Source organism: Marmota marmota, unplaced genomic scaffold (assembly GCF_001458135.2).
Source record: "Marmota marmota marmota unplaced genomic scaffold, marMar, whole genome shotgun sequence".
Taxonomy (NCBI): domain Eukaryota; kingdom Metazoa; phylum Chordata; class Mammalia; order Rodentia; family Sciuridae; genus Marmota; species Marmota marmota.
This window is the reverse complement of record NW_025999853.1, coordinates 1,301,251-1,322,093: the sequence shown is the minus strand read 5'-3', so window position 1 is coordinate 1,322,093 and position 20,843 is coordinate 1,301,251. Positions and strand designations below refer to the sequence as shown.

Below are 20,843 nucleotides of genomic sequence, written 5' to 3'. Positions count from 1 at the left end.
TGGAAAATCTATTAACTCCCCCCTGGGGGTCTGTTGTTCTGCTTTGTGAACTTGAGCAGCCGCTGTGTTGGGCAAAAGCGTTCTGGTCACGTGTGCTGCACCGAAGTCTGCCCCCTACCTATCCTGCGCCTTCTTCCTCAAGGTCAGTGGCTCCTACACTGTCAGAGCGAGGCCACCAAGGCAGGTGGCACAAAGTCTGAGGCTCAGTGTGAAACTGGCCAGTCCAGAGACTGAGTCTGAAGTGCAGCTGGAGGAAGCCCATGCAGGGGTCAGAGGCCGAGGTGGGCTGGGGTGCTGGGCTTGGTGCCCTGGACCAACGTGGCCTGGAGACGTCTAGAGAATCTAGCTTCAGTTTGCAAAGGACAAACATCAGTCCTCTTGCGGGTGCCTGGCAAGACGTTTCAGAAGCTTTGCTGACCACCGTTGGCCACCTCGCCTTCTGCCAGCCCCAGGGACACCCAGGACCAAAGGCTCCCGGCCCTGGGGCAGCCTCCTCCCCCGGAGCCCAGGGCCTGAGCTGGGTGCTGGCAGAGGCTGGTTATGAATGACTGGAGCCCAGACAAAGAGACTGGGGTCTCCCGCTGTAGCTTCTGACAGTGGGGGTCTCTCAGAGACTGCTGGAGGGCATCAGGTGCAGGTGGCCCAAGGACATGGGCCCTTGTGTCCTCCCCTGCTGGGCCGGGCTGGTCTGGGGCAGCTGCAGGTTGGCTCCTTCTAGCATGCGTCTTCCTCCCACCAAACCCAGCAGTCATGAGGCAGGGTCCCAGGTGAGGGGCTGGGGTCTGTGTGGCACCCAAGTGACTGGCTAGGATGCACCTCCTTGGATATTCTCCAAGGGAGCGAGGCACTGTGCTTTCACTGTGGCCTCTGTGCACACCACAGGTGCTCAATAAATGCTGGCACCCATCTAAGCCTGTGGTCACCCCATGAGGTCAACTGCCATCAGCCCCATTGTGTATTGAGTGAACTCAGGCTCAGGGTGGGGACTCCCTAGGTCACAGCGGTCTCTGAGCTGGTCCCACCAACTCCAGGGCACACTGGCTATGAGTGAGCCAGGGGCCAGTTTCTATGTGGGCAGGGAACGCACAGAGTGAAGCCTGGGGCTGCCCCAGTCTCTCTGCATCTTGGATCCAGGCCCCAGCAGGACCAGGAGCAGCTGCTCTTGAAGGCGGGCCAGGGGCGTAGAGCAGAAAGAATCAGCCCGAGCCGCCAGGAGAACTCAGCATCCTTTAATCGCGCTGGGCAAGCAGGGCAGGGCACAGCAGGGCTGGGTGGTTTTATAGCACCAGCCTTTGTGGCACATGGCAGGCCCTGCTCCCGTGGCCTGCCCACGTGGCCACAGCTCCCTTGGCTGTGAGCACCAGAGACCACCCCCCAAGGCCACCTCTGCCCCAGAATCTGCAGAAGCACCAGTGGGCAGAGGTGACCTCCCTCTGGGGAGAAGGTCAGGCTACCTGGGTTGGGGCAGAGGAAGGCTGGCAGCCACCAGGCCACGCGCCCTGGAGAAGGGAGAGAGACAGAGGCCTGATGTCCTGCTTTCCTTTGGCCTCTCCAGGGCCTCTCTTGGCGGCATGGCTGGGGTGGGGGACAAATGACCTGAACACTGCTGCCCCTGCTCCCAGACCTGCTGAGGGCCCCACAGCCCGAGCCTTCCGTCCTGGCCCATTGCCAGGCTGGCAGGGGCTGTGCAGACAGGAGCTGCCCCCTGGGGCCTTAGCACCTTGACAGAGCCTGGTGAGTCAGGAACACTGGGCTAGCGAGAGGGACCTAGAACGTTGGAGAGCACCTGGGGTCAGACATGGGTGTCTGCCAGTGGCTGGAAGTTCTGGGAAACAGGCTCAGATGCCTTTGGCAAGAGGGGCTGAGCGAGGCCCTGGCAGAGCCCTGGGACAGGACAGTGGGGGAGAGCCAGGGACAAGTCGGGGAGTCCTCTTGGGTCCCTACACCAGCTCTGTGGGAAGCCAGGAGCCTGGTGTCATTCCACAGGGGTGCTTTACCCCCAAATGCTCCCAATTCCTGGGTCTTTTCACAGGACCCTTGAACTGGGAAGGCCCCTCTGGGGTTTGCTCTGACGGGCATTGGACAGCAGGGCACACACAGGAGGAGGATTCCATTTCCACCCTGGGGACCCTGTGCCATCAGGGAGCAGTGGAAAATGAGGACCCAACTGACTGCACACCCAGACACGGGCCTGCGTGGACACAGCTCTCGGCCTTGTAGGATCTGGTTCAGACCTCCAGAGCACCCATGGTGTCTGCCCCCGCCCCCACCAGGGCTAGACTGGGGGCTCACCAGGGGCAGGGGACACTGGGAAGGGGCAGGGGGCAGGGCCTGGGTCTGACTACCTCAGCTTTCCCAGGGCCTGGCGGAGTGAGTGCTCGGTGTTTGATGAATGAATAAATGAAAGGTGGGTGCAGAGATAGGGGTGGAGAGGGGGTGAGAGAAGAGGGGAAAGGGCACAGAGAACAGAAGGGGGGGAGAGTGCAGAGTGACGGGAGAATCTGAGGATGTGGGGAGAATCCTAGGAGGGGGGATTCCAGAATGTTCAGAAGGACTAGAATGTTGGGAAAGTTCTAGAACCTGATGACTCAAACATGGTCCACAGACCAGCAGCATCAGCATCGCCCAGGATCTAGACAGTAAGCCGGAGCCCTGGCCCAGACCCGGGGAACAGTCCCCGGGGTGGACACGCTCGGCTTCCAGGTTGGAAGAGGCCTAGAAAACTCAGGTCAGAAAGTGAGTCCAGGAGAGGACAGAGGGACAGGAGCACGCTGGGGGCACGGGTGGAGGTGGCAGTGAGGAGAGACCCTGTTCCCAGAGGAGCCGGCTGCAGCCCCAGGAGGCGCTCAGTCGTCCTCGGGCTTGATGAGGTGGCCGCTGAAGGTGATGTAGGTGTCCACGTCGTCGCTGTACACGGCGTTCTCGCGCTCGCGCTTGAAGAGCCGCACCCAGACGTGGTCGCCCGGCGCCAGCGCCAGCATCACGCTCTGGCTCTGCATGATGCTGCGGTCGCTGGGCTGCGCGTACAGGATGACGGCGGCCGCCTCGTTGTGCACCACGTGCACGTAGGTCTCCTTGAAGTTCCAGCTGTGCACGTTGAGGCTGAAGAAGTAGAGGCCGCGCAGGGGCGCCACGAAGCGGCCGGCTGCCATGTCGAAGTGGCCGTCGGGGTTCACGAAGACCGTGTCGAAGAGCAGCGGCTGGAAGCCCTCGCTGCTGTGCAGCGCCGTCTTGCGGCCCACGGAGAAGGCCGAGGAGCGCGTCTGGCACGGGCTGCCCGGGCTGCCAGCCTGCCCCTTGGCGCCCTTGGCACCCTGCGGGCCACGGTCCCCTCGGGGACCCTCTTTGCCCAGTTTCCCCGGGGTGCCCAGCGGGCCACGGTCCCCTTTGTCACCTGTGGAGATGTTAAGGGGAAGCGTCAATGGACGAGCGAGCACGGCACCAGGACTCTGCTCTGGAAGGCTCCGCCCCTGTGTGGGGCCGGTAAGCCCCGGCACTGATGGTGACCCCCTGCACACCCGACGTCACCTCCCCAAGAGCCTCCTTAGAGGAGAAGCCTCGACCATCTCCACAACTCAAGATATGGTCCGTCCCCAGACCAGCCTGCTCCTCCTCCCCAGCAGGGAGGCCGCCACTGTCCAGGCTGGCAGGCAGGTGGGGCGTGGGGGTGCACTCGTTAGTGACCCAGAGAAGGAACCCAGAACCGCCCCCCCCCTCCCCCGGGAAAACCACAGAATCCAACAGCTCTGGGGTCCGTACTGCGCACACAGTGATGTGGGGCAGGTCCTGGGTGGGCTTTGCTTCTCCTGCCTGCACCTTGACGGGCCTCACAGGCAAGCTGGTGAGCCCCCCACAAAGCATGGGGACATGGGACACACGCAAGGCAAACTCTGCAATTAGGGGTGGGGCCATCTACCCTGTAACTCCCCTGCCCTGGGGGCCAGTAGACTGTAACCAAGTCCCCAGGCAGGCACACCTCCCAGTCCTTGCTCCAGGCTGACCATAAGACAAGAAGGTGACATCTGGGGCAGAGGCCTCAGAGGCCAGCTGACCACCAGAGTGGGATAGACTCGGTTTCTCATCTGCCAAGTGGGCGGGATGATAAAGTACCGCCTCGTGGGGTCAGTGTGCGCAAAGAGGGAGACCAAGGAGGCAGAGGGCCTGGCCAGGGCATCACCGCACAGAGCCCCAAGTAATTTCCTTCATGGCTGATGGTAGAGGGCAGGAAGCCAGCCCTCTCCTGGACGGCCCTGTGGCCCCCATGGGCTTCCGGCTTGCACCTTTGTCCCCTGCCACTTGTTCTGCACATGACATTAGCAGGATCCACCTGAAACCTAAGTAGAATCAGGTTCCTCAACTCAACACCACCTGCCCCCCTGGGGGACAAGCAGGGTGCTGATGGGGACTGGCAGAGATGGGCTCAGGGGGTCTGGCCTGCTTCCCTCCCCCTTCCCTGCTTCTTCAGGCCCTGCCCTGGGGCCTCGGCCCGTGCTGTGGCCCCTGCCCCAGCCTCTGCACTCGGAGTCCCCCGCACACACTGGGTGCTCCACACACAGTGAGTGACAGAAAGACCCATCCTGGCTTCTCCCGCTCCGCCACCTCCCCCCAGGCCCTCTCTGTCCCCTACAGTCCCACCCAGCCACCTGTGGGACTCACCCTTCAGGATGGTGATGTTGATGTAGGGCCTGACCTCGGGCAGGATGTAGGGAAGGGCAGATGGAGAGGCTGGGGACACCTCCGCAGCATCCGCCAGGGGGTCCTCGGAGTCACAGCACCGTTGGCAGCCCCCAGAGAGGTTGGAGGCCACAGCTTCCCCGGAGGTGGGCTCCTCAGTGGGGACCCCAGACACCACAAGAGGGAGCAGGAGTACTGCCCAGAGGGGACCCAGGGTAGGTGTCCCCATGGTGACCTGGAAAGAGGACGGAGGAACAGAAACCACATCTCACTCAACATCTCCATGTGCAGCGCCCAGGGTGGCTGCTGCTGCATAAGCCAGGGAGCCAGGGGCGGGCCCCCATTTAACAGACAAGAAGATTGAGGCCACACAGGGACGCCAGCTCCCTGAGGACACCGACTGGCGGCCTGGACACTGAGTCTCCCAGTGGGCGCCTGTCCATGTGGCTTCTGCCACACGCTGGCAGGACCGGAGGATGCCCCTCTGAAGACCCAAGCGGACGAGGGTCCCAGGGGCCTTGGCGGGGCTGGGGGAGGGTGAGGAGGATGCCCCAGTGGCCCATGCACGGTAACCAAGGAGACCAGAAAACACCTCTCTCCCTTCCATTCTGGACCCTCTGCCCAGCCCGGGGCAGCAGGAGGGAGTCAGAGCCACTGGGGACAAGCCCAAGAGATCCTGCATGCGGCTTCTCAGGAGAGAAGAGGGGTGGTTGGCCCTGCTCTGCCTGGGAACTCCACGGTCCCGGCAAAGGGAACAGGAGTGCTCCTCGGCAGGTGGCAAGGAAGGTACACAAGAGACGCAGGGGTCACGCGTGGTGATGGTTATTGAATCCTGGAGGACCCAGGTTGGCATGCTGAGTCGAGGCTGCAGGCCATCCTAGCCTTCGTAGCACCTTTCTGTGAAGTAGAGAAGGCACCCTCTGGATGGACAAATTAGAAACCAAGACGTCCCCTTCCGGGAAACGCCACTCTACAGGTGTGCGACTTAGCAAGGCTGGTGTAAGCCCATCTCACACAGCATCTCTGTGCAGTCAGCAATCTGGGCAACTCAACCCTACCCTGAGCTCCGCAGAGAAAGCTCAGAGCGAGTTAGGTCATTGGAAGGTAGTTGTGTCAATCATCGTAGACCTGCCAATCAGCTGCCAAGGTGGTAAATTGGAATGAAGAAGCAGGACTAGGAAAGTCCAAGGATTGGTGTGAGGATCTGTCTTTGACCGTGGCCATGAAGAGGTCCAGAGCGGCAGGAGCAGGGCAGGAAGCAGCCTGGCCACCAGCCAAAGGAGCCGGCCTGGGGACGAGTGGGCAGGAAGCCAGGCAGCAAGCCTTTGAGGTGGTGGCAGCCTCCTTGGGGGCTGGCACCACCCAGTTATCGCAGGATCAGAAACTCAGAAACTCGGCTTTTGAAACCAGACTGGTTTTTACACTCCGGCTCTTGTTTGTTTATTTCCTTTATGTTCTCCCTTAACATTTAGTACAATTCAAAAATATTTTTCTGTGGTTAATACACCCAGAGAGGGTAAAGCGATCTTTTGAAATGCCATGCTAGCTCAGCCGAGCACGGAGGGAGGAGCTGGGTTTTGAAGAGGCAGGAGCCCTGGGGGCCAGGGGAGGCAGCAGACTGGAGTCTCCAGAGCCACCCCGCTCCTGGAGGTGACCCTTCCCAAGCTCTTCTCTGCCCACCCTGGGGTGGGGGCTTCCTGAATTTGCTCAACAGGCTTGCACTCCTCAGATTTATCGCCCTCCCCTTTCATTTATGAACTACAGCTCTGAGCAAATTCCCCTTCTTCTTTCTGGCCATAGGTGTGGCCTCATCCTGTGGGAAAAGCTGAGCCCTTAGATTCAGAACTGAGATCTGAGTCGTTTCCAAGCTGTGCAACCCAAGACTACTGACTTAACCTCTCTGGGTTTCCTGTTCTCTGACAGCACCTCCCTGCCAAGGAGATGACTATTTGAGAGGCCCACAGGCAGGGAGAGTGCCTGTCCTGTCAAAGACTTGTAAGAATCTGTTCCTTCCTCTGCCTGGGGCAGCCTCTTCCCTGTGCCAGCGCGGGCCGGAAGGCTCACAACTTTTTCCAGAGGGCTGGCACTGTTTGGAGACAATTTTGTTCCCTATTGGCCCAGCCAGATGGGAATCACAACGAGCCGCAGAGCGGGGGCCCAGGGAGCAGGAAGCAGGAAGCAGAGCTGCAGCGGTGGCCACAGCTAGAATTGCTGGCCGCCCGGGGAGGCTGCCAGGCACAGACCCAGTGTGGGAGCCATGGCATCGGGTGACTTTAGGGGTCTCTGCTGCCTCCGCTGGGGAGCTGGGTCTTCTGGGGTGGGGTGGCAGGGGTCCCGTGGGCTGGGCTAGACCGAGGGCTGGAGCTGAGCCAGCACCGTTGAGGGGAGCCCCTGGCCACGGCCAGCAGGGAGGGGAGGGGATGCCCCAGGGGCTGGCCTGGTCAGGGGGTGGGGGAGCAGGGCCTGTCCAGGAGGAGGGGAGAGAAGAAGAACCCCAGGCTCTGACCCCAGGCCCCTCAGCCCCTGGGCAGAAGCAGAAGAGCCTGTGGCCACACTCACCCTGTGTCCTGAGGCCTCGCCCTGTGGCTCACCGACCCTGGGCCTCTGGGCGGCCTCTGGCTCCTTGGCCCATGTCTGCGATAATAACTCCTTGCTGGCCCAGACCCCCTGGCCCCAGTGGGCGGGCGGCCGGCGGGATGGAGGAGGGCGCAGGGCGGAGGGCGGAGGAGCCAGCTGGCCTCCCACTGCCCCTCCTCCGGCCCCTCCCCTGCCGCCCTGGATTCCACCAGATACAGGGGCTGGGATTTCCTTGGCTTAACTCTTTGCTGGTCCGGTGGGGTTCTGGGGGAGTCAGTGCCTGAAAGTCAGAGCAGAAGGGAGTCCACGGCCCCTCCACCCTCCACGAGCGGACTGGAACCGAGACAGGGAGGGGAGTGGGAGTCCCTAAGATGCTTGGAAGTGGGGAGGTAACACTGCAGACTTCCAGCCCTACCCGGGGGTCCCCCAGAGGAGCCTGAGCCGTCTGCTGAGCCACAGAAGAAGGGTGGCTAGAGGTGAGGGCGCTGGCACTGTCCTTTGGAGCACGGGCTCAAATCCTTGCCCTGCTACCCATCAGTGACCTCACCTCTCAGACCCTCCATAGGAGGCCCATGGGACAGCTTGGTAAAGGCTGGACAGACATGACCTCCCCAAGTCCCTACTGAGTGGGCAGCCAGGTCCCTCTGCCCATGTGTACCAAAGCCCTTCCAGCCTCCTGGTCTCCTAGGGCCAACCCCCCACAGAGATGATCCCCCAAATCCACAGGAGAGCAGCCTGTGTGCCCCGGCTCCTGCCTCAGTTTCCTTCTGGCTAAGCGAGGGGAGTCTGGCCAAGGCTACCGCTCTGGCTCCTGGCTCCGGCTTCCTGGGGCTAGAGACCCGGAGGCCCAAAGACCCTTCGTACCTGCTGTTCCACATTTACTGAGTACCTACAGCCTGGGCCAGGCGCTGTCTCTCTAGGAGCCTTTATTCCCAAGGGACATTTTTACTGTCATTTCAGCTGGTGCTCCCCCAGGCTCGGGAGGGAGCTGGAGTCCTGCAGTCTGGGTGACTTTCACACAGCCAGTGGACAGGAACCCAGGCCCTGCAGAGCCGGAGTGCTCTTCAGCCAACCAGAGTGCCCACTTTGCCATGCATGGGCAGGGGAGGGCCCCGAGGGGACACAGTGGCATCTGGGCTTTGCAGGTTAAACCCAGTCCACACTCACAGTGCCCAGTGAGAAGATGGAGCAGCCCCTGGGCTGTGTGCCCGTGACTACAGTCATCTCTAGGGACAGTCAAACAGCAGAACGTCAGGCCTGGGAGAAGCCTCGCAGATGAGCTAAGCCGATTCTTTAATCTGACCGGCAGGGACTCTGGGGCCCAGGAAGGCCAAGGCTTTGGCTCAAGGCCACAGAGCAGAGTGGAGTCCAGGCTGGGATGGGAGCCAGACTCCGCTGACTTCCAGCCTTGTGCTGTCCCCCCCAGCCACCAACCCACCCACCCATCCACAAAGTGCCGTGGAGCCCAAGGTCTATTGAGGGCCACCAGGGACCCGAGGAAAGCAGTTGGAGGGACTGTGGCCACGGGGACCCACGTCAGGCCCACTCTGGCCACGCTGTCTGCAGGGCTCTGCCTCCGGCAGCATTCCCAGGGCACAGAGCCAGGTCTGCTGCGGGCGGCCACCCTCCCCACACTGCCACCACCAGGGGAAAGGGCTGAGTCAGCAGGATGGGGGTGGGGAAGCTTTGGGCTGTCTCTCAGAGCCTGGGGCTTGGAAAACCTGGAAGGGGGATGGAGAGAAAGGAGGTGGGGCGTGTGTGAGCGCGTGCGCCCTCTGCACTCCGCAGCCCCTCTGCAGGGCAAAGCTGCCCATCCACTTAACAGAGGAGGAGGCTGAGGTCTGGGGAGGGGAGGGCTGGCCAGTCCCAGGGCGAGCATCATGGGTTTCCAGCCATGTGACGCCTCAGAGAAGGGGCCTTGTCCCCTGGGTCCAGAGCAGCTGCTAGGGATAGAACAAGACAAGAAAGCAGAGCTTGGGACTTTCCGACTTCAACAGTCTTCGTCTCACTCTTTCTGCCCTGCAGATCCCTGAATTTGGGCATCGACCTGCGGCCTCTGAGCCATGAGGGTCTCCTCGGCAGGTGGCTTGGAGACAGCGCTGGCCCTGGGGCAGACAAACTCGGGTTGTGGCTTACTTCCACCTCCTTCTAGCTGGGTGGCCTTGGGCAGGTTTCCATACCTGAGCCCTGGCGTGCCCTGGCCAGATGGGCATGAGAACACAAAGAACCTGAGCACCAGGTGGACAGGCAGCAGGGTCGCTGCAGATGGCTGCCACCAGGGCTTGCCGGGCTAAATCCTGAATATGGTGAACTATGTGCCCACTCTCCTCCCACACACCCCCGTGTGGAAGCCTAGGGTCCCTGGCATGTCCTCTGCACCCTGCCATGCATGGCACAGGCGTAACCCCAGTGCAGAAGGCCTGACCCCTGTGAAGATGAGAGCTGTGCTCCACCTGCCACCCCAACCTTCCCCCCCACCCCCACTTAGAAGGCAGCCGCGATGACTCCTGGGGTCAATGATGTAAGTCAGGAAAGGCAAGTTACAGATGCGACTTGTTCAAGGTCATCAGCCAATTTGATCACTACACAAAGGGAAGCGTGAGCGCCACCTGCTGGGGAGAGCCGCTGTGCACCGCAGCCTGCACTGCGACCCGGACTGGGGCAGCCGCGCACCCCACCAGCCCCGTCCCACCTCCGAAGGAAGAGGTCAGGGGACGGGAAGGGACGCTCGGGGCTGGCTGGGGCGCCCTTTCACCCACTTCCTCCTCAGTGCCAGCACTCCCTTCAAAGTGGCAGGGTCCCTCTCGCCAGCAGCACCACTCTGCCTGGCCTCCAGCGGGGGAAGCCCCGGTCGGCTCCACCGAGTCCCCAACACTGAGTGACCCTGACGGAACTTCATCTCCACGACCGCGGCCGCGCTCAGGACACCCTCAGCACCCAGCCACACGGGATCCACCCGCAAGGACAGCCTGCGCGAGGGCTAGCAAGCAGCTCGGTCCCCGAGCCCGGGCTGCACCCCGGGAGCCCGGGCTGCACCCCGGAAGCCCGACACGTTGAGCCGTAAGCTCCCGGTGGCGAGCACCGAGCCGAGCCGAGCCGAGCACATCCGAACGAGGCCGAGCTTGCCTAAGCGGAACCGAGTCCGGTCGCGTGCGGCCGAATAGAGCCGAGTCCAGCCGAGCCCAGACGGCCCCAAACGAACAGAGCCGAGCCTGGCCTAGTGGATCCGAGCGGGCCGAGTGGAGCTGAGTCGGGCTGAGTCCTAGCGGGGCGGGCGCCGAGGGGAAAGGGGACGTTCCTGAGGTCCCGTGGCGCCCCCTGCCGGACAGAGGGCTCAGAGCTGACCCCGGTGGGAGCCAACAAGCCTCCGCCTCCTGGTCCTGTGAGATGGGGTTGTGGAGCCCATTTCGCCGATGAGGAAACTGAGGCTCAGAGGTTCCAAGGCTAGCTCAGAGGCACTTAGAGCTAAGAAGGGTTGCAGCTAGGGTTTAAATCTTGATGGCCAAGAGCCCACCTGCCATTTTGCCCAGGTAAACAGGCAAGCGTGTTCTTCCCTCATCCCATAATAGATAGGGGCCATTGAGTATGGCCAGAGCAGGGCGAGACCCTCCCGGCCCTGTGAGCAGGTGGTAGGGACATAGCAGAGAGTAGAGACCGTTGTGGTCTTGCATATGGAGACACCAAGCCTGCTCTGGGTGTGCTGACCAGCGTGGCAGGGCCTGCCATTCCCATGAGTAAATATTGACACATTTCCTGGTCATTAAAGCAGAAAGCAAGGCCGAGAGGCCATGCCCTGTCCCTCCTCTGCAGAGCTCTGTACGCGTCACCTCCCATCCCAGGTCTGTTTTCCCACCTGGAACAGGAGTCATGGGCTTCAGAACTGCCTCTTCGCTGGGACGTCCTTGGCTCTCAGAAGACAGGCCTTGTCCATCTCTGCTCTCCATCTTGGGCAGTTGACAGCACCCGATAAGTCATCTGTGGAAGGAGGGAAGGAATCCTCCAGGGACCCGGGAGGGTAGACGGTTAACTCCACGGGGCAGGCCCGCAGGCTTCGACACCACAAAGGCCTGCCTCGGGCTTCAGGAGGCTGGCAGTCCCAGATGGAGGCGTCCTGGTCCATGCTCCTCTCCTGGCCTCTGGTAGTTGGCTGGCCACCGCTCGCGTCCTTGGCTGGAGAGGCATCACCTCACCTCCGTATTTTTGTGGCATTCTCCCTGTGTGCACCTCTGTGTCCAAATCTCTCCTCTCCTTGGGCACCAGTCCCATTGGATCAGGAGACCCCCCTGCTGCTGTCTGACCTCACCTTGACGTACATCTGCAACAATGCTATTCCCTAGAAGGTCACATTCTGAGGTCCTGAGGTAAGGACTTCTTTGACTATGAATTCGAGTGGATACAGTTCAGGCCCTAATAGGAACTAACCCCCAGCAGGCCCTGCCTGTCCCCACCTGTCCCTGGAGCGAGCCTCACCTCCACCTTCTGTCTTCCTTCACTTACTCACTCCTCAGCCCGAGGGCTCGCGCACCCAGATCCCTGCCTTAGGCTGCAACATCCGGGTCAGTGCAGCCCAGCTCTGCTCGCCCAGAGCCCAGAGCATAGTGATCCACAGGTGGCAGCTCATGAGTGCTGGGGCACAGTCCTGTGTCCATGGCCTCCTGGTTTCCAACCCTGTGTCGGGGCCCATCATATAGTTGGTGGCCAGAAAAACCTTTGTTAACAAAATGAACTATGTGCATACAGGTGACATAAATGGCTGGAGGCCACCCGAGGCTTATGGCAGAGAGGGGCCTAGGACCTGGGACTCCTGACTTTGGGTCCTGGGACTTTCAGGGCATTCGTTGCCCCACAGTGGAGCCACCAAGACTGTCAGCAGGGCTGCCAATGACAAGGAGTGCCTGAGGCCTTGGTGGCCGGTGGCCTTGCACAACTCCAGGAAGCCATGTGTGCTGCTGCCTGGGGTTCTGGCTTCATGAGAGTTTTCTTCTGAGTCAGGAGTCCCATACATTCCAGGCTGTCACCTACCCTTGGGTCAGTGACCTCTATCACCCCTTCCAAGCAAGGAGGAACCCAAAGATCTGAGGGCCCTCGCCTCCCCTCCCACGGCTCCTGTGACTCCCAGATGCTCTCTGGCAATGCGGATGCCAACACGACAAGTTGTGGCCCAGAGCCTGGTGGACGTGGGCTGTTGCCTGGCAACCACTTCTGAGAGACAAGTTCAAGGTAAGGCCTTGAGTCTGACAACTTGGATGGCTAGAGAGGACGACTCAGATAGAGTGGGTGGTCCCTCCCTTCCCACTCAACCTCTCAGCCACAGACCCTCCCCTCATCCTGCAGCCCCTGGGCTCCCCTCCCCCATAGATTCTAGCCCAAATGCCAAATGGAGCCCCTTCAGTCTCCCCGACCATCCCCCTCCGCAGCCCCACACACCCATTTATTCAGTTGCCCCATGATTCAGTTCTGCCATGCAGAACTCCAAAGGAGGCTTAGCGGCACGGTGTGCGCAGCCCCCTCTGCAGGTGTGAAACGCAATGGTCCTGCTCGTGCGTTGATTCCAGGTACAGGGAGAGCGCGCAGCAGAGAGACTAGGCCCGAGATGAAGGCGCATCAGGCGACGTCCTGCCCTGGGAGGGACAAGGCTGTCAGATACATGGGATAAGGACACCAACACACATGCGTGCCTGGGGGCACACATAGGCAGTGACACGGTATGGAGAAGTATGGAACTCAAGGGGCCAGAGGAGGGACCCGACAAGGTGGCCTGGCTCCCACACGGTGCCCTGGCTCCCGGAGTCCTCCGCGCTCACTCCACGCAGGCCTGCCACAGGGAAGCCCCAAGACACGCTCACCTGAGATGTCCCGAGCACCTACTCGGCCCCGCACTGCGCTCACCAGACCTTCACCACCGCGCCCAGCGAGCGTTGGAGCCAATCGGCTTTCTTCTATGAGATTCGCTAATTGGAAAATAGGAAGAAATGGTACCTGCGGCCTTGGGATCGACATCTGTAAGGATGTGGCCCAGGCCTGGCATTTGCTAGGCCCCTTGAAGGACCTGAACTCTGGGAAGTCACACAAAAAGAAGCGGCTACATAGAGCACACTGTGTTCCCAGCTCACATGCACCCGGTGGATAAGCAGGGGTCCGTGATCAAGAGGAGGCCTGTCAACCTCAGCAGTGACCTGGGGGAGGGAGGACACAGCTCCTTCATGGCCAGAGATGGCTGTCTCTGTGCCACCACTCTCTTGGAGACCTCCTGTACCCCAGCCAAGAGCTTGATGTACCAAATCCAGCAAGTTGTCCCTGTTTCTCAGCTAAGACACCAAGCTCAAGGAAGTAAGTGAGCATCCTCATGAAACTGGAAGGTGCTTGCAACGTGAAGTCATGTCATCCCATAAAGTAATAATGTGGGCACACACCTGTAATCCCAACAGCTCGGGGGCCTGAGACAGGAGGATTGCAAGTTCAAGGCCAGACTCTGCAACTTAGTGAGACAGTGTCTCAAAATAAAAACTAAAAGGGCTGGAGGTGTGGCTCAGTGGTGGAGCACCTCTGGGTTCAATCCCCAGTACAGAAAAAAATGTGGGCCCCCCACACCCACACATTCACACCCATCTGAACACACAGTAGCCAGCAGGCCCAGGCCATCGCTCTTGTCATGTGTCACCGTCTTTATTGACAAGTGCTAGGGGCAGAAGTAGTAGTAAAAGATGTCTTAACCAGTCCCCATCCCCATTGCTGACCTGCGCCAGGAGTTGGGGCGCAGAGTCAGCCAGGGGAGACCCTCAGATTCTCCTCAGGGGAACCCCAGACCAAGCCCCAGAGCTGGGTGTTTGACCTCCAACCGCCAGGAGGTCTGGGTGTGGGAACTTCCCTTCTCCTAGCCCTGCCTCCCTGACCCTTGACCTCTGGCCTCCTAATCCCCATTCTTCGTGGCCTAAGGTGTTCTCACCTCCAAAAGCCCAATACAGAGGCCACTTGCTAAAAGAGGAGGGGTGCAGGCCAGCCCTGGGGTGGGAGGTGCGCCCGCTTCATGATCCAAGGTGCCCCTGGCAGGAGCTCGGTAACCCACCCACTCACTTGTTTGTCTCTCCAGATCCCAGCAGGCAGCAAACTGGATGTCACCTCTGTTTCATGATGGGGAAACTGAGGCCCAGAGAGGTTAAGGCCAGTAAGGGTCCTGAGGTGAGCCAGAGACCAGGTCTCCACTCTCCTGGCTCCTGTGTTTTCCCTGAGGAGCGCCTGCCCTCTGTGGGGGCGAGGGGGGGGGCTTAGCAGAAGGATCCCCCTCCCCAGGGCCAGCCTCATGGTGGCCCTACAGGGTCAGCTCTGAGAGGGACCTGGACAGCGGCTGCTCCCTGTATTCCCCCCAGGAATACAGAAAACAGAGAGGCCGGCTCCCCCAGCCTGCAGAAGTTCTCCAACCTTCCCGCTGCCCCTGGGGGCCAGCTCCATTCCCAGGGCCTCGGTCCAGCCCAGAGGGGCCAAGGACGGCTCCAAGGTCCCAAAACAGACCTGTCCTCCTCCTTCTCTTCCTGTCCCTCCCCCTCTTCCTCTTCTCCCCTAACCTCCCCTGTGACCCTCCCAGCTCTGCTCCATAGAAACTCTGCCTTCCTGTGCCATCTGTGTGGGTCATGTCCGTCTTGTCTGTGAGGGGACACGGGTCGCAAGGAGGAGGACGGGCTGGTCCTGTAGGAGATGCCTGCAGCCCTCCACGACCTGGGCAGCTCTGGAGCCCCTACAGTGAGCTGCCTGAAGTCAGTGGCTGACCTCAACAGGACCCCGCTAGGCTCTGGGTGGCCCAAGCTTGGAGTCCCTCTCCAAGAAAAGGAATATAAAATCACAAGGACAAGATTAGACCCGGGCCTCAAAAGGGCCCAGGCAGCAAGACACCCTGAAGCTGGACTTCCTGGAAAATCTGCCTCCTCTCCTCACGCTCGGCAGCAGGCGCGGTCCCGCGCTGACCACTTGGGCCACAAGGGCCTGGAGGTCACTGAGTTGGCAGCATGTGAGGCCAGAGATAAAGGGGGCCTCAAGGGCCAGGGAGAACTGACCTGGGGCCTGAGCAGTTCCACTTCCCCTCCCCCAGACTTTGACTTCTTCTGTTGGGGCTCCTGTCTGCTCCCCAGCATCTCCCACATCCCTGAGTGTGAGCCCAGAAAGTTCAGGCCTGGTTTGTCATCCCCAGGAGGCTCCATCTCTGAGGGAGAGGCGCAGAGCCCCCTAACCTGGGCCCCACTCAAGAAGGTCAGCCCAGTAGCCTCGCCTCCAGACCCCTCAATCTAACAGAGCTCATCCAGGCTCAGTATTCCCACCCCTGAGTTACAGAGAAGGAAATAAGGTCCAGAGAGGGTAAGCGACCTGCCAGGGCCACCCAGCAGTGGGATCTCACTGCAGGCCTCTGAACGTCCCATGGCGGTCCTCTGAGACCTCAGACAGGATGCCCTCGGCTTGCCGCAGGCCCCGCCCTTCCTCCCAGGACCCTTACAGGTAGCTGATGTGTGGGGTACTGGACTTCTCCCCCGCCGAGGGCTCCTGGGGCAGGAACTGCTGCTCCTTGCTGGCGGCTCTGCCAGGCGGCTGCTCCTGCCTGCTGGTGGCGGGCTGCGCCACCTGGCTGACCCTGCCGTTCATCTCCTGGCCTTTCCTCCCTCCCTGCTCCTCCTCCTCCCCGCCCTCCTCTCCCTCCTCCTCTTCGTCCTCCTCCGTCTTCTCGGGGGCCGCGGGCTCCTGGCTTCGCACGCGGCGGGACGGCCGCAGCAGGACCCTGCGGAAGCCCTGCTTGAAGCGGTAGGAGAGGAAGCCGTAGAGGATGGGGTTGGCACAGCTGTTGGCATAGGGCAGCGCCACCACCAGGAAGTACAGGCCGAAGAAGGCGGGCTCCTCGGGCAGCGGGCACAGCACGTTGACGATGTTGAGCACGTAGAAGGGCATCCAGCAGAGGACGAAGAGCGCCACCACCGCCACCACCATGCGCGTGACCCTGCGCTCCGAGCGCCGCCGCCGCGGGCACGAGGGCGCCTGCAGCCGCGGGCACGAGGGCGCCCNGACGGCCGCGCTGACGGTGCGCGCCACGGGCGCTGTGCGCCAGCGGGCAGAGCGCGCGGGGTGCACCACGGCCAGGTAGCGATCCACGCTCATGACCGTGAGGCAGAAGATGCTGGTGAACTGGTTGATGCCGTCCACCGCCATGACCAGGCGGCACATGAAGGAGCCAAAGGGCCAGTAGGACAGGGCGTTCTGGGCGGCCAGGAAGGGCAGCCCCAGCATGAAGAGCTCGTCGGCCAGCGCCAGGTTGAGGATGTAGACGCTGGTGACCGACGGGCTGGCCGTGTGCCGCAGGACCACGTAGATGACCAGCGAGTTGCCCAGCAGCCCCACCACGCACACCACCAGGTAGACCAGAGGGATCAAAACACCGCTGACAGCCAGCCCTGCAGGGCTAGCGCCCGAGGAGGCGTTGCCCGGAGTGACATCCAGGAGCCAGGACGAGGAGCTGTTCCCCGGGTCCGAGGTCGTGGGCACCAGTGAAGGATAGCCAGGGGTGTCCATAGCCAAGGGAAGCCGGGCAACGGTCAGCTAGTGGCCTGGAGAGGAGGACACTGCTCAGTCATGGCAGGGGATGGCGGGCTCTGTGCCGCCCCTCCCCCATTGTGGTGACCTTGGAGACCTCCCGCAGCCGCACCCAGGGCCTGATGCACCTTCTCCTCGGTCACTGTGCCAGCCCAGCAGGATTGAACGGTGCTGTCCCGTTTCTCAGATGAGAAACTGAGAAAAGTGACTGTGCTCGGTCACGCGCCTGAATGGCGGTGGAACGTGAAATCCTCTCGTTTCATAAAATAATTCCTGCCCCCTCCACAGACGACACCTGGGTGCAATGCACTTACAGGGCTCTGTCCCCTCATCTGGAAAACACTCTTCACATCTCAAATCCTCAACCTGCAATCCGGGTCCCTAGATGAACCTCAGAGGATCCATGAACCCCCAAAACTCCAGGTGAAATCCACCATGCCCCAAGGATCCCAAGTTCAAGGCCAGCCTCAGCAATTTAGCCAGGCCCTGAGAAACTTAAGTGGGACCCTGTCTCAAAATATACAAAAGTGGGCTGGGGATGGGGCTCAGGGGTTAAGCACCCCTAGGTTCAACCTCTGGTACCAGGGAAAAAAGAATTGACCATGTCTGGGTCTTTTTCTGGAAGATTCCTGACATCAAATGAAGTGAAGAGCTAGATTCTGAGGTGCCCCTCCCTCGGGAGTCAGAGCCATGAGCAACTCTCTGCCTGGGTCCACTGTGCTCAGAGGCCCGGCCAGGAGGGGACTGTGCATGGCATGGGTGCCCGAGTGCCCTTCTCCTCCAGGCCGACTGGGAATGGACGGCCCTACAGCACGTGTGGTGGTGCTGGACAGAAGCACCTCCCCAGCTGCAGGCAGGGGCACAGGACCTCCCAGGTGGGTCTGGAAGCGCGGGCAGGAGGGCACCCCCTGCACCGCAGGCACCCGCCGTCCCCGGGGCCCAGGCAGCCTCTGTCTTGCCTAAGCAGCCCAGGCTCCCCCAGGCTCCCCGGGCAGACTGTGGTCTCCCTAGCGTGGAGACCCCCATCTGGCTTTGTCCCCTGCCTGTCACTTCACACAGCAGCCACTCCCTCTGAGTCAGTCAGAGGGACCTGGAGCACGGTCCTCAGCGTGAAGAACTGGGACTGCTGGGAATGGTACTGCAGGTCCCTGGGGAGGGGACTCGGCCTTGGCAGCCTCCGCAGCACTTCCGGCTCCAGGGAGGCCTGGCCAAGGCTGAGCGCTTGACTGTCTCTGGCCTGACTCTCCACTGCGCCCCTCCTTCCTAGTGACGGCCCTGGCTGTCTCTGGTTCCCCTGCACAAACCCTGAGGGGGAGGACATCTCTCAGCCACCACCCTTCCTCCCGCTCCTGCAGCTGACCGGCACCAGGCCTGAAGTCCCTCCCGTGGGACTGGTGCCTGCATGGCCCCACTGGAAGGTGCACAGCTCCTGGGACGGGGAGGTCCCTACCCCCCAGCCACCGCCTCAGGGCGGGTGAGCATGGAGCCGGCTCCTGGTGCCAGCTGGGCATCGGGCATCAAGGATGGCTAAGGACCCCTGAGCCGCGTCTCCTCCCGCTTCAGCCGAGGCTGCCTGAGCTCCCGGCACCCTCCCGATTCCAGAAGTCGGGGAGCCCCCAGCCTGTCCTCAACCCGCCCCCACCCCCAGGCTCTCATGGGCTCTCCTGAGCCAGGGAATCTGGACGTGGGCTACAGGGCGCTCGGTGCCACCAGCTGTGTACCCCTGAATCCAACTGTGCCACCCTCCAGGCAAAGCTGGTGCCTGTAGCGTCACAAGGACAGAGAGGGACAAGCGAGTGAGAGGGAGGGAGGGAGGCAGGCGAGGCCCCAGGCTCCGGTGCACAGCTAAGAAAAGGCACACCCAGGAAGACCCCCGTGACCACCCGGCCTCCATTTCACAGGCTCGCAGACTAAGGCCAGGTCAGGAGGGGGGCGCCGCCCCAGGGCCGCGGCTGGCCAGCTCCCTGGCCTCTGCAGAGCTCTCCGGCCGACTCCTGGGCTGTTAGACTCCTAGGACAGAGCCCGGGGACTGGGACTCGTGGATCTTTAAGCTCGAGTCCTTGAATCAGAGAACGCTGAATCCCCAAGGCCAGCAGCAGCCAGGGAACGGTGGCATCTAGAACCTTAAAGTCCTGCTTCCCGGGCCTGCGGGAGGGGAGTGCCCTACGTCACCGTCCACCTCGCCCATCCACTGCTGGTGGCAGAGCCTCTGTACAGAGGACCCACTGCGGCCAATCACAGCCCAGGGCTGCAGGAGGCAGGGGAGCACCAGGCTCCCCAGAGGGGCAGGAAGCCAGGCAGGCCTAATTTCCAGGCTTCAGGGACACATGCCCTCAGGGGAAGCCGGGGGGGGGGAGTGAGGGGAGCTCTGAGTCCAGCGCCCTGCAGCCCCGCACACAGGCGAACCCACATGCGCCAACGTGCCAGGCAGACCTCCTCACCCCAGGGATGAAGCAGCCCCTCCCGGCCCCGGCCTCCCTGAGACTCCCTGCCTCCTCCCGGCCTCCACCCACCCTCTCTGTCCAGGTTTCCCAGGCACCACAAACCGGGAAATGACAGCTTTCCACGTGGGGAGCCAGACCTGCAATTTCTGTGCCGTCTTTTCTTGAAGGAGTGGAATCCTGGGCGTGATCAGCTCATTTTGGGGAGGGAAGGACTTTTCCTCGCTGTCTGGTTTATCTTTGGCACAAGCTCGGCTGAAAGCCGGGGGCGGACTCCTCAGAAGGCTGTTCTGGAGAGGAGAGAGGCAAGAGAGAGTGAGTAGCTGCTCCCAGCCCTACAGTAATCAAGGACAGCCCCTCGGGGAGGCCAGACACCCTGTCCCTCTCATTCCCTTGTCCCTCGGCCCCGGACCCCTCTGGGTACATCACCCAGCACTCAGTAGACGCTAACAGAAGCAACAAAGCTCAAACTGCAACACTGTTCCTGGGCAGAGGCCTGGAGCTCGCAGCAGGGAATGCTCAGGAAGCCCAGGAGGCAGGAGGGAGGAGGAAGCAGAGGGTCAGAGAGGTTAAGTAACCAGGAGAAGGTCACCCAGCTGGTGAATAGGAACCCAGGATTCAAGCCCAGTTCTTTCTGTTCCTTAATCATCAGTACCTCCTGGCCATGCTGGCCTCTCTAGAGGCAGCCCTGACAGAAGCCGGCCGAACGCCCCTGCTGTTTCTGCCTCTGCACCCCAGGCCTTCCTCCAGAGGCCTGGGTCATCTAATGGGTATTGACTGATTTCCATCCTCAGCTTGGGGTCTGACCTCCATTGGAGCACACCCCACAAGCCCTGCCAAATTGCTGTGTGACCTTGGACGAGTCATTTCTCCTCTGTGAACCTCATTTATGCCCATTAAAGGGAAGACACATGTACCCACCTCCCAGGGTTGGTGAAGAGATTAAACAGGAGTGAACCAGGCATTGTGCCTGGCACAGAGGAGCTCGGGAGAGCTGCCCCCCAAGCCCAGGATGTGGAGTAACAGGAAGCATCTGGCCTCGTCCAGCTCCGACATTCTGCTGCTCCTAGACCCGAAGATTCTGGAATCAGACACAAGATTCTGAGCATCCCACCCAGAGGTCACGGAGGCCCTCCCGCCTTGCTCAGTGGGACACTCCACCCTCTGCCAGCCCCCGTGGGCCTTCCCAGCTCATCCTGGGCAGCCATGAGCCAGGCATCCCACCCAGGACCACCCAGCCCACCTCCTTACCTGCCCAGGGACAGAGGCCTCCCCTCCTGGCCGCCAGGCTGCTCATCATCCTGCCGCCCCCTCCCAGAGCACCCCCAGCTGGGGTCCCTACAGGTGCCCGCTTCTAGGCTGCTGGCGGGCTTGGGCCCCCTCCTAGGCCCACAGCCACATCTGTCCCCTGAGCCTCTCCCATCTGACTCCAGCCTGACTTCCCACCTGCGTCGGAGCGTCGCCCCCACCTCCGGGACGCAGGGGGGGTGGGCAGGGGCACAGACGGGGTCAGCGGGCAGAGCTGGGGGGGCAGAGAGGAGAGGGGGCCGGAGAAGCCAATGGAAAAGGAGGAAGAGGGGGACC

General features: G+C 61.6%; 2 protein-coding genes and 1 long non-coding RNA gene across 9 annotated transcripts in view; 1 reads left to right on the top strand and 2 right to left on the bottom strand.

The window, feature by feature from the left end:
- Window positions 1–1,213: 1,213 nt before the first annotated feature.
- On the bottom strand, window positions 1,214–7,384 carry C1qtnf6 (C1q and TNF related 6). Its single transcript, XM_015482738.2, has 3 exons — window positions 7,234–7,384; window positions 4,657–4,909; window positions 1,214–3,394 (listed from the first exon to the last, which is right to left on the bottom strand). Exons 2-3 carry the CDS (start codon window positions 4,901–4,903, stop codon window positions 2,847–2,849), a joined length of 795 nt encoding a protein of 264 aa, XP_015338224.1. The 5' UTR covers window positions 4,904–4,909; window positions 7,234–7,384; the 3' UTR covers window positions 1,214–2,846.
- Window positions 6,814–13,762, top strand: LOC125616471. The gene is made up of 3 exons (XR_007347097.1): window positions 6,814–6,941; window positions 9,277–12,471; window positions 12,807–13,762. It is a non-coding gene; the product is annotated as an uncharacterized LOC125616471 (long non-coding RNA).
- Window positions 13,763–13,896: 134 nt separating this feature from the next.
- Sstr3 (somatostatin receptor 3) overlaps window positions 13,897–20,843 on the bottom strand; it is a 7,967-nt gene continuing 1,020 nt past the window's right edge. Inside the window, exons 1-4 of one of the 7 annotated variants that reach the window (XM_048801760.1) lie at window positions 20,511–20,837; window positions 20,181–20,340; window positions 19,400–19,549; window positions 13,897–16,832 (exon numbers count right to left, since the gene is read on the bottom strand). In XM_048801760.1, coding sequence (XP_048657717.1) covers window positions 15,730–16,797 — 1,068 coding nt within the window. In that variant the 5' untranslated portion in view covers window positions 16,798–16,832; window positions 19,400–19,549; window positions 20,181–20,340; window positions 20,511–20,837 and the 3' untranslated portion in view covers window positions 13,897–15,729. Of the gene's footprint in view, window positions 16,833–19,399; window positions 19,550–19,688; window positions 19,773–20,180; window positions 20,341–20,510; window positions 20,838–20,843 lie in introns of those variants that run through there. The other 6 variants (XM_048801778.1, XM_048801773.1, XM_048801764.1 and 3 more) reach the window with 6 other exon arrangements.

What these genes read in the sequence shown, in the direction of transcription:
- C1qtnf6 (XM_015482738.2), bottom strand. Translation starts at nt 4,903, where the DNA reads ATGGGGACACCTACCCTGGGTCCCCTCTGGGCAGTACTCCTGCTCCCT. An exon ending in CAACATCACCATCCTGAAGG is followed by an intron (nt 3,395 to 4,656) that starts GTGAGTCCCACA and finishes ACATCTCCACAG; the next exon opens with GTGACAAAGGGGACCGTGGC.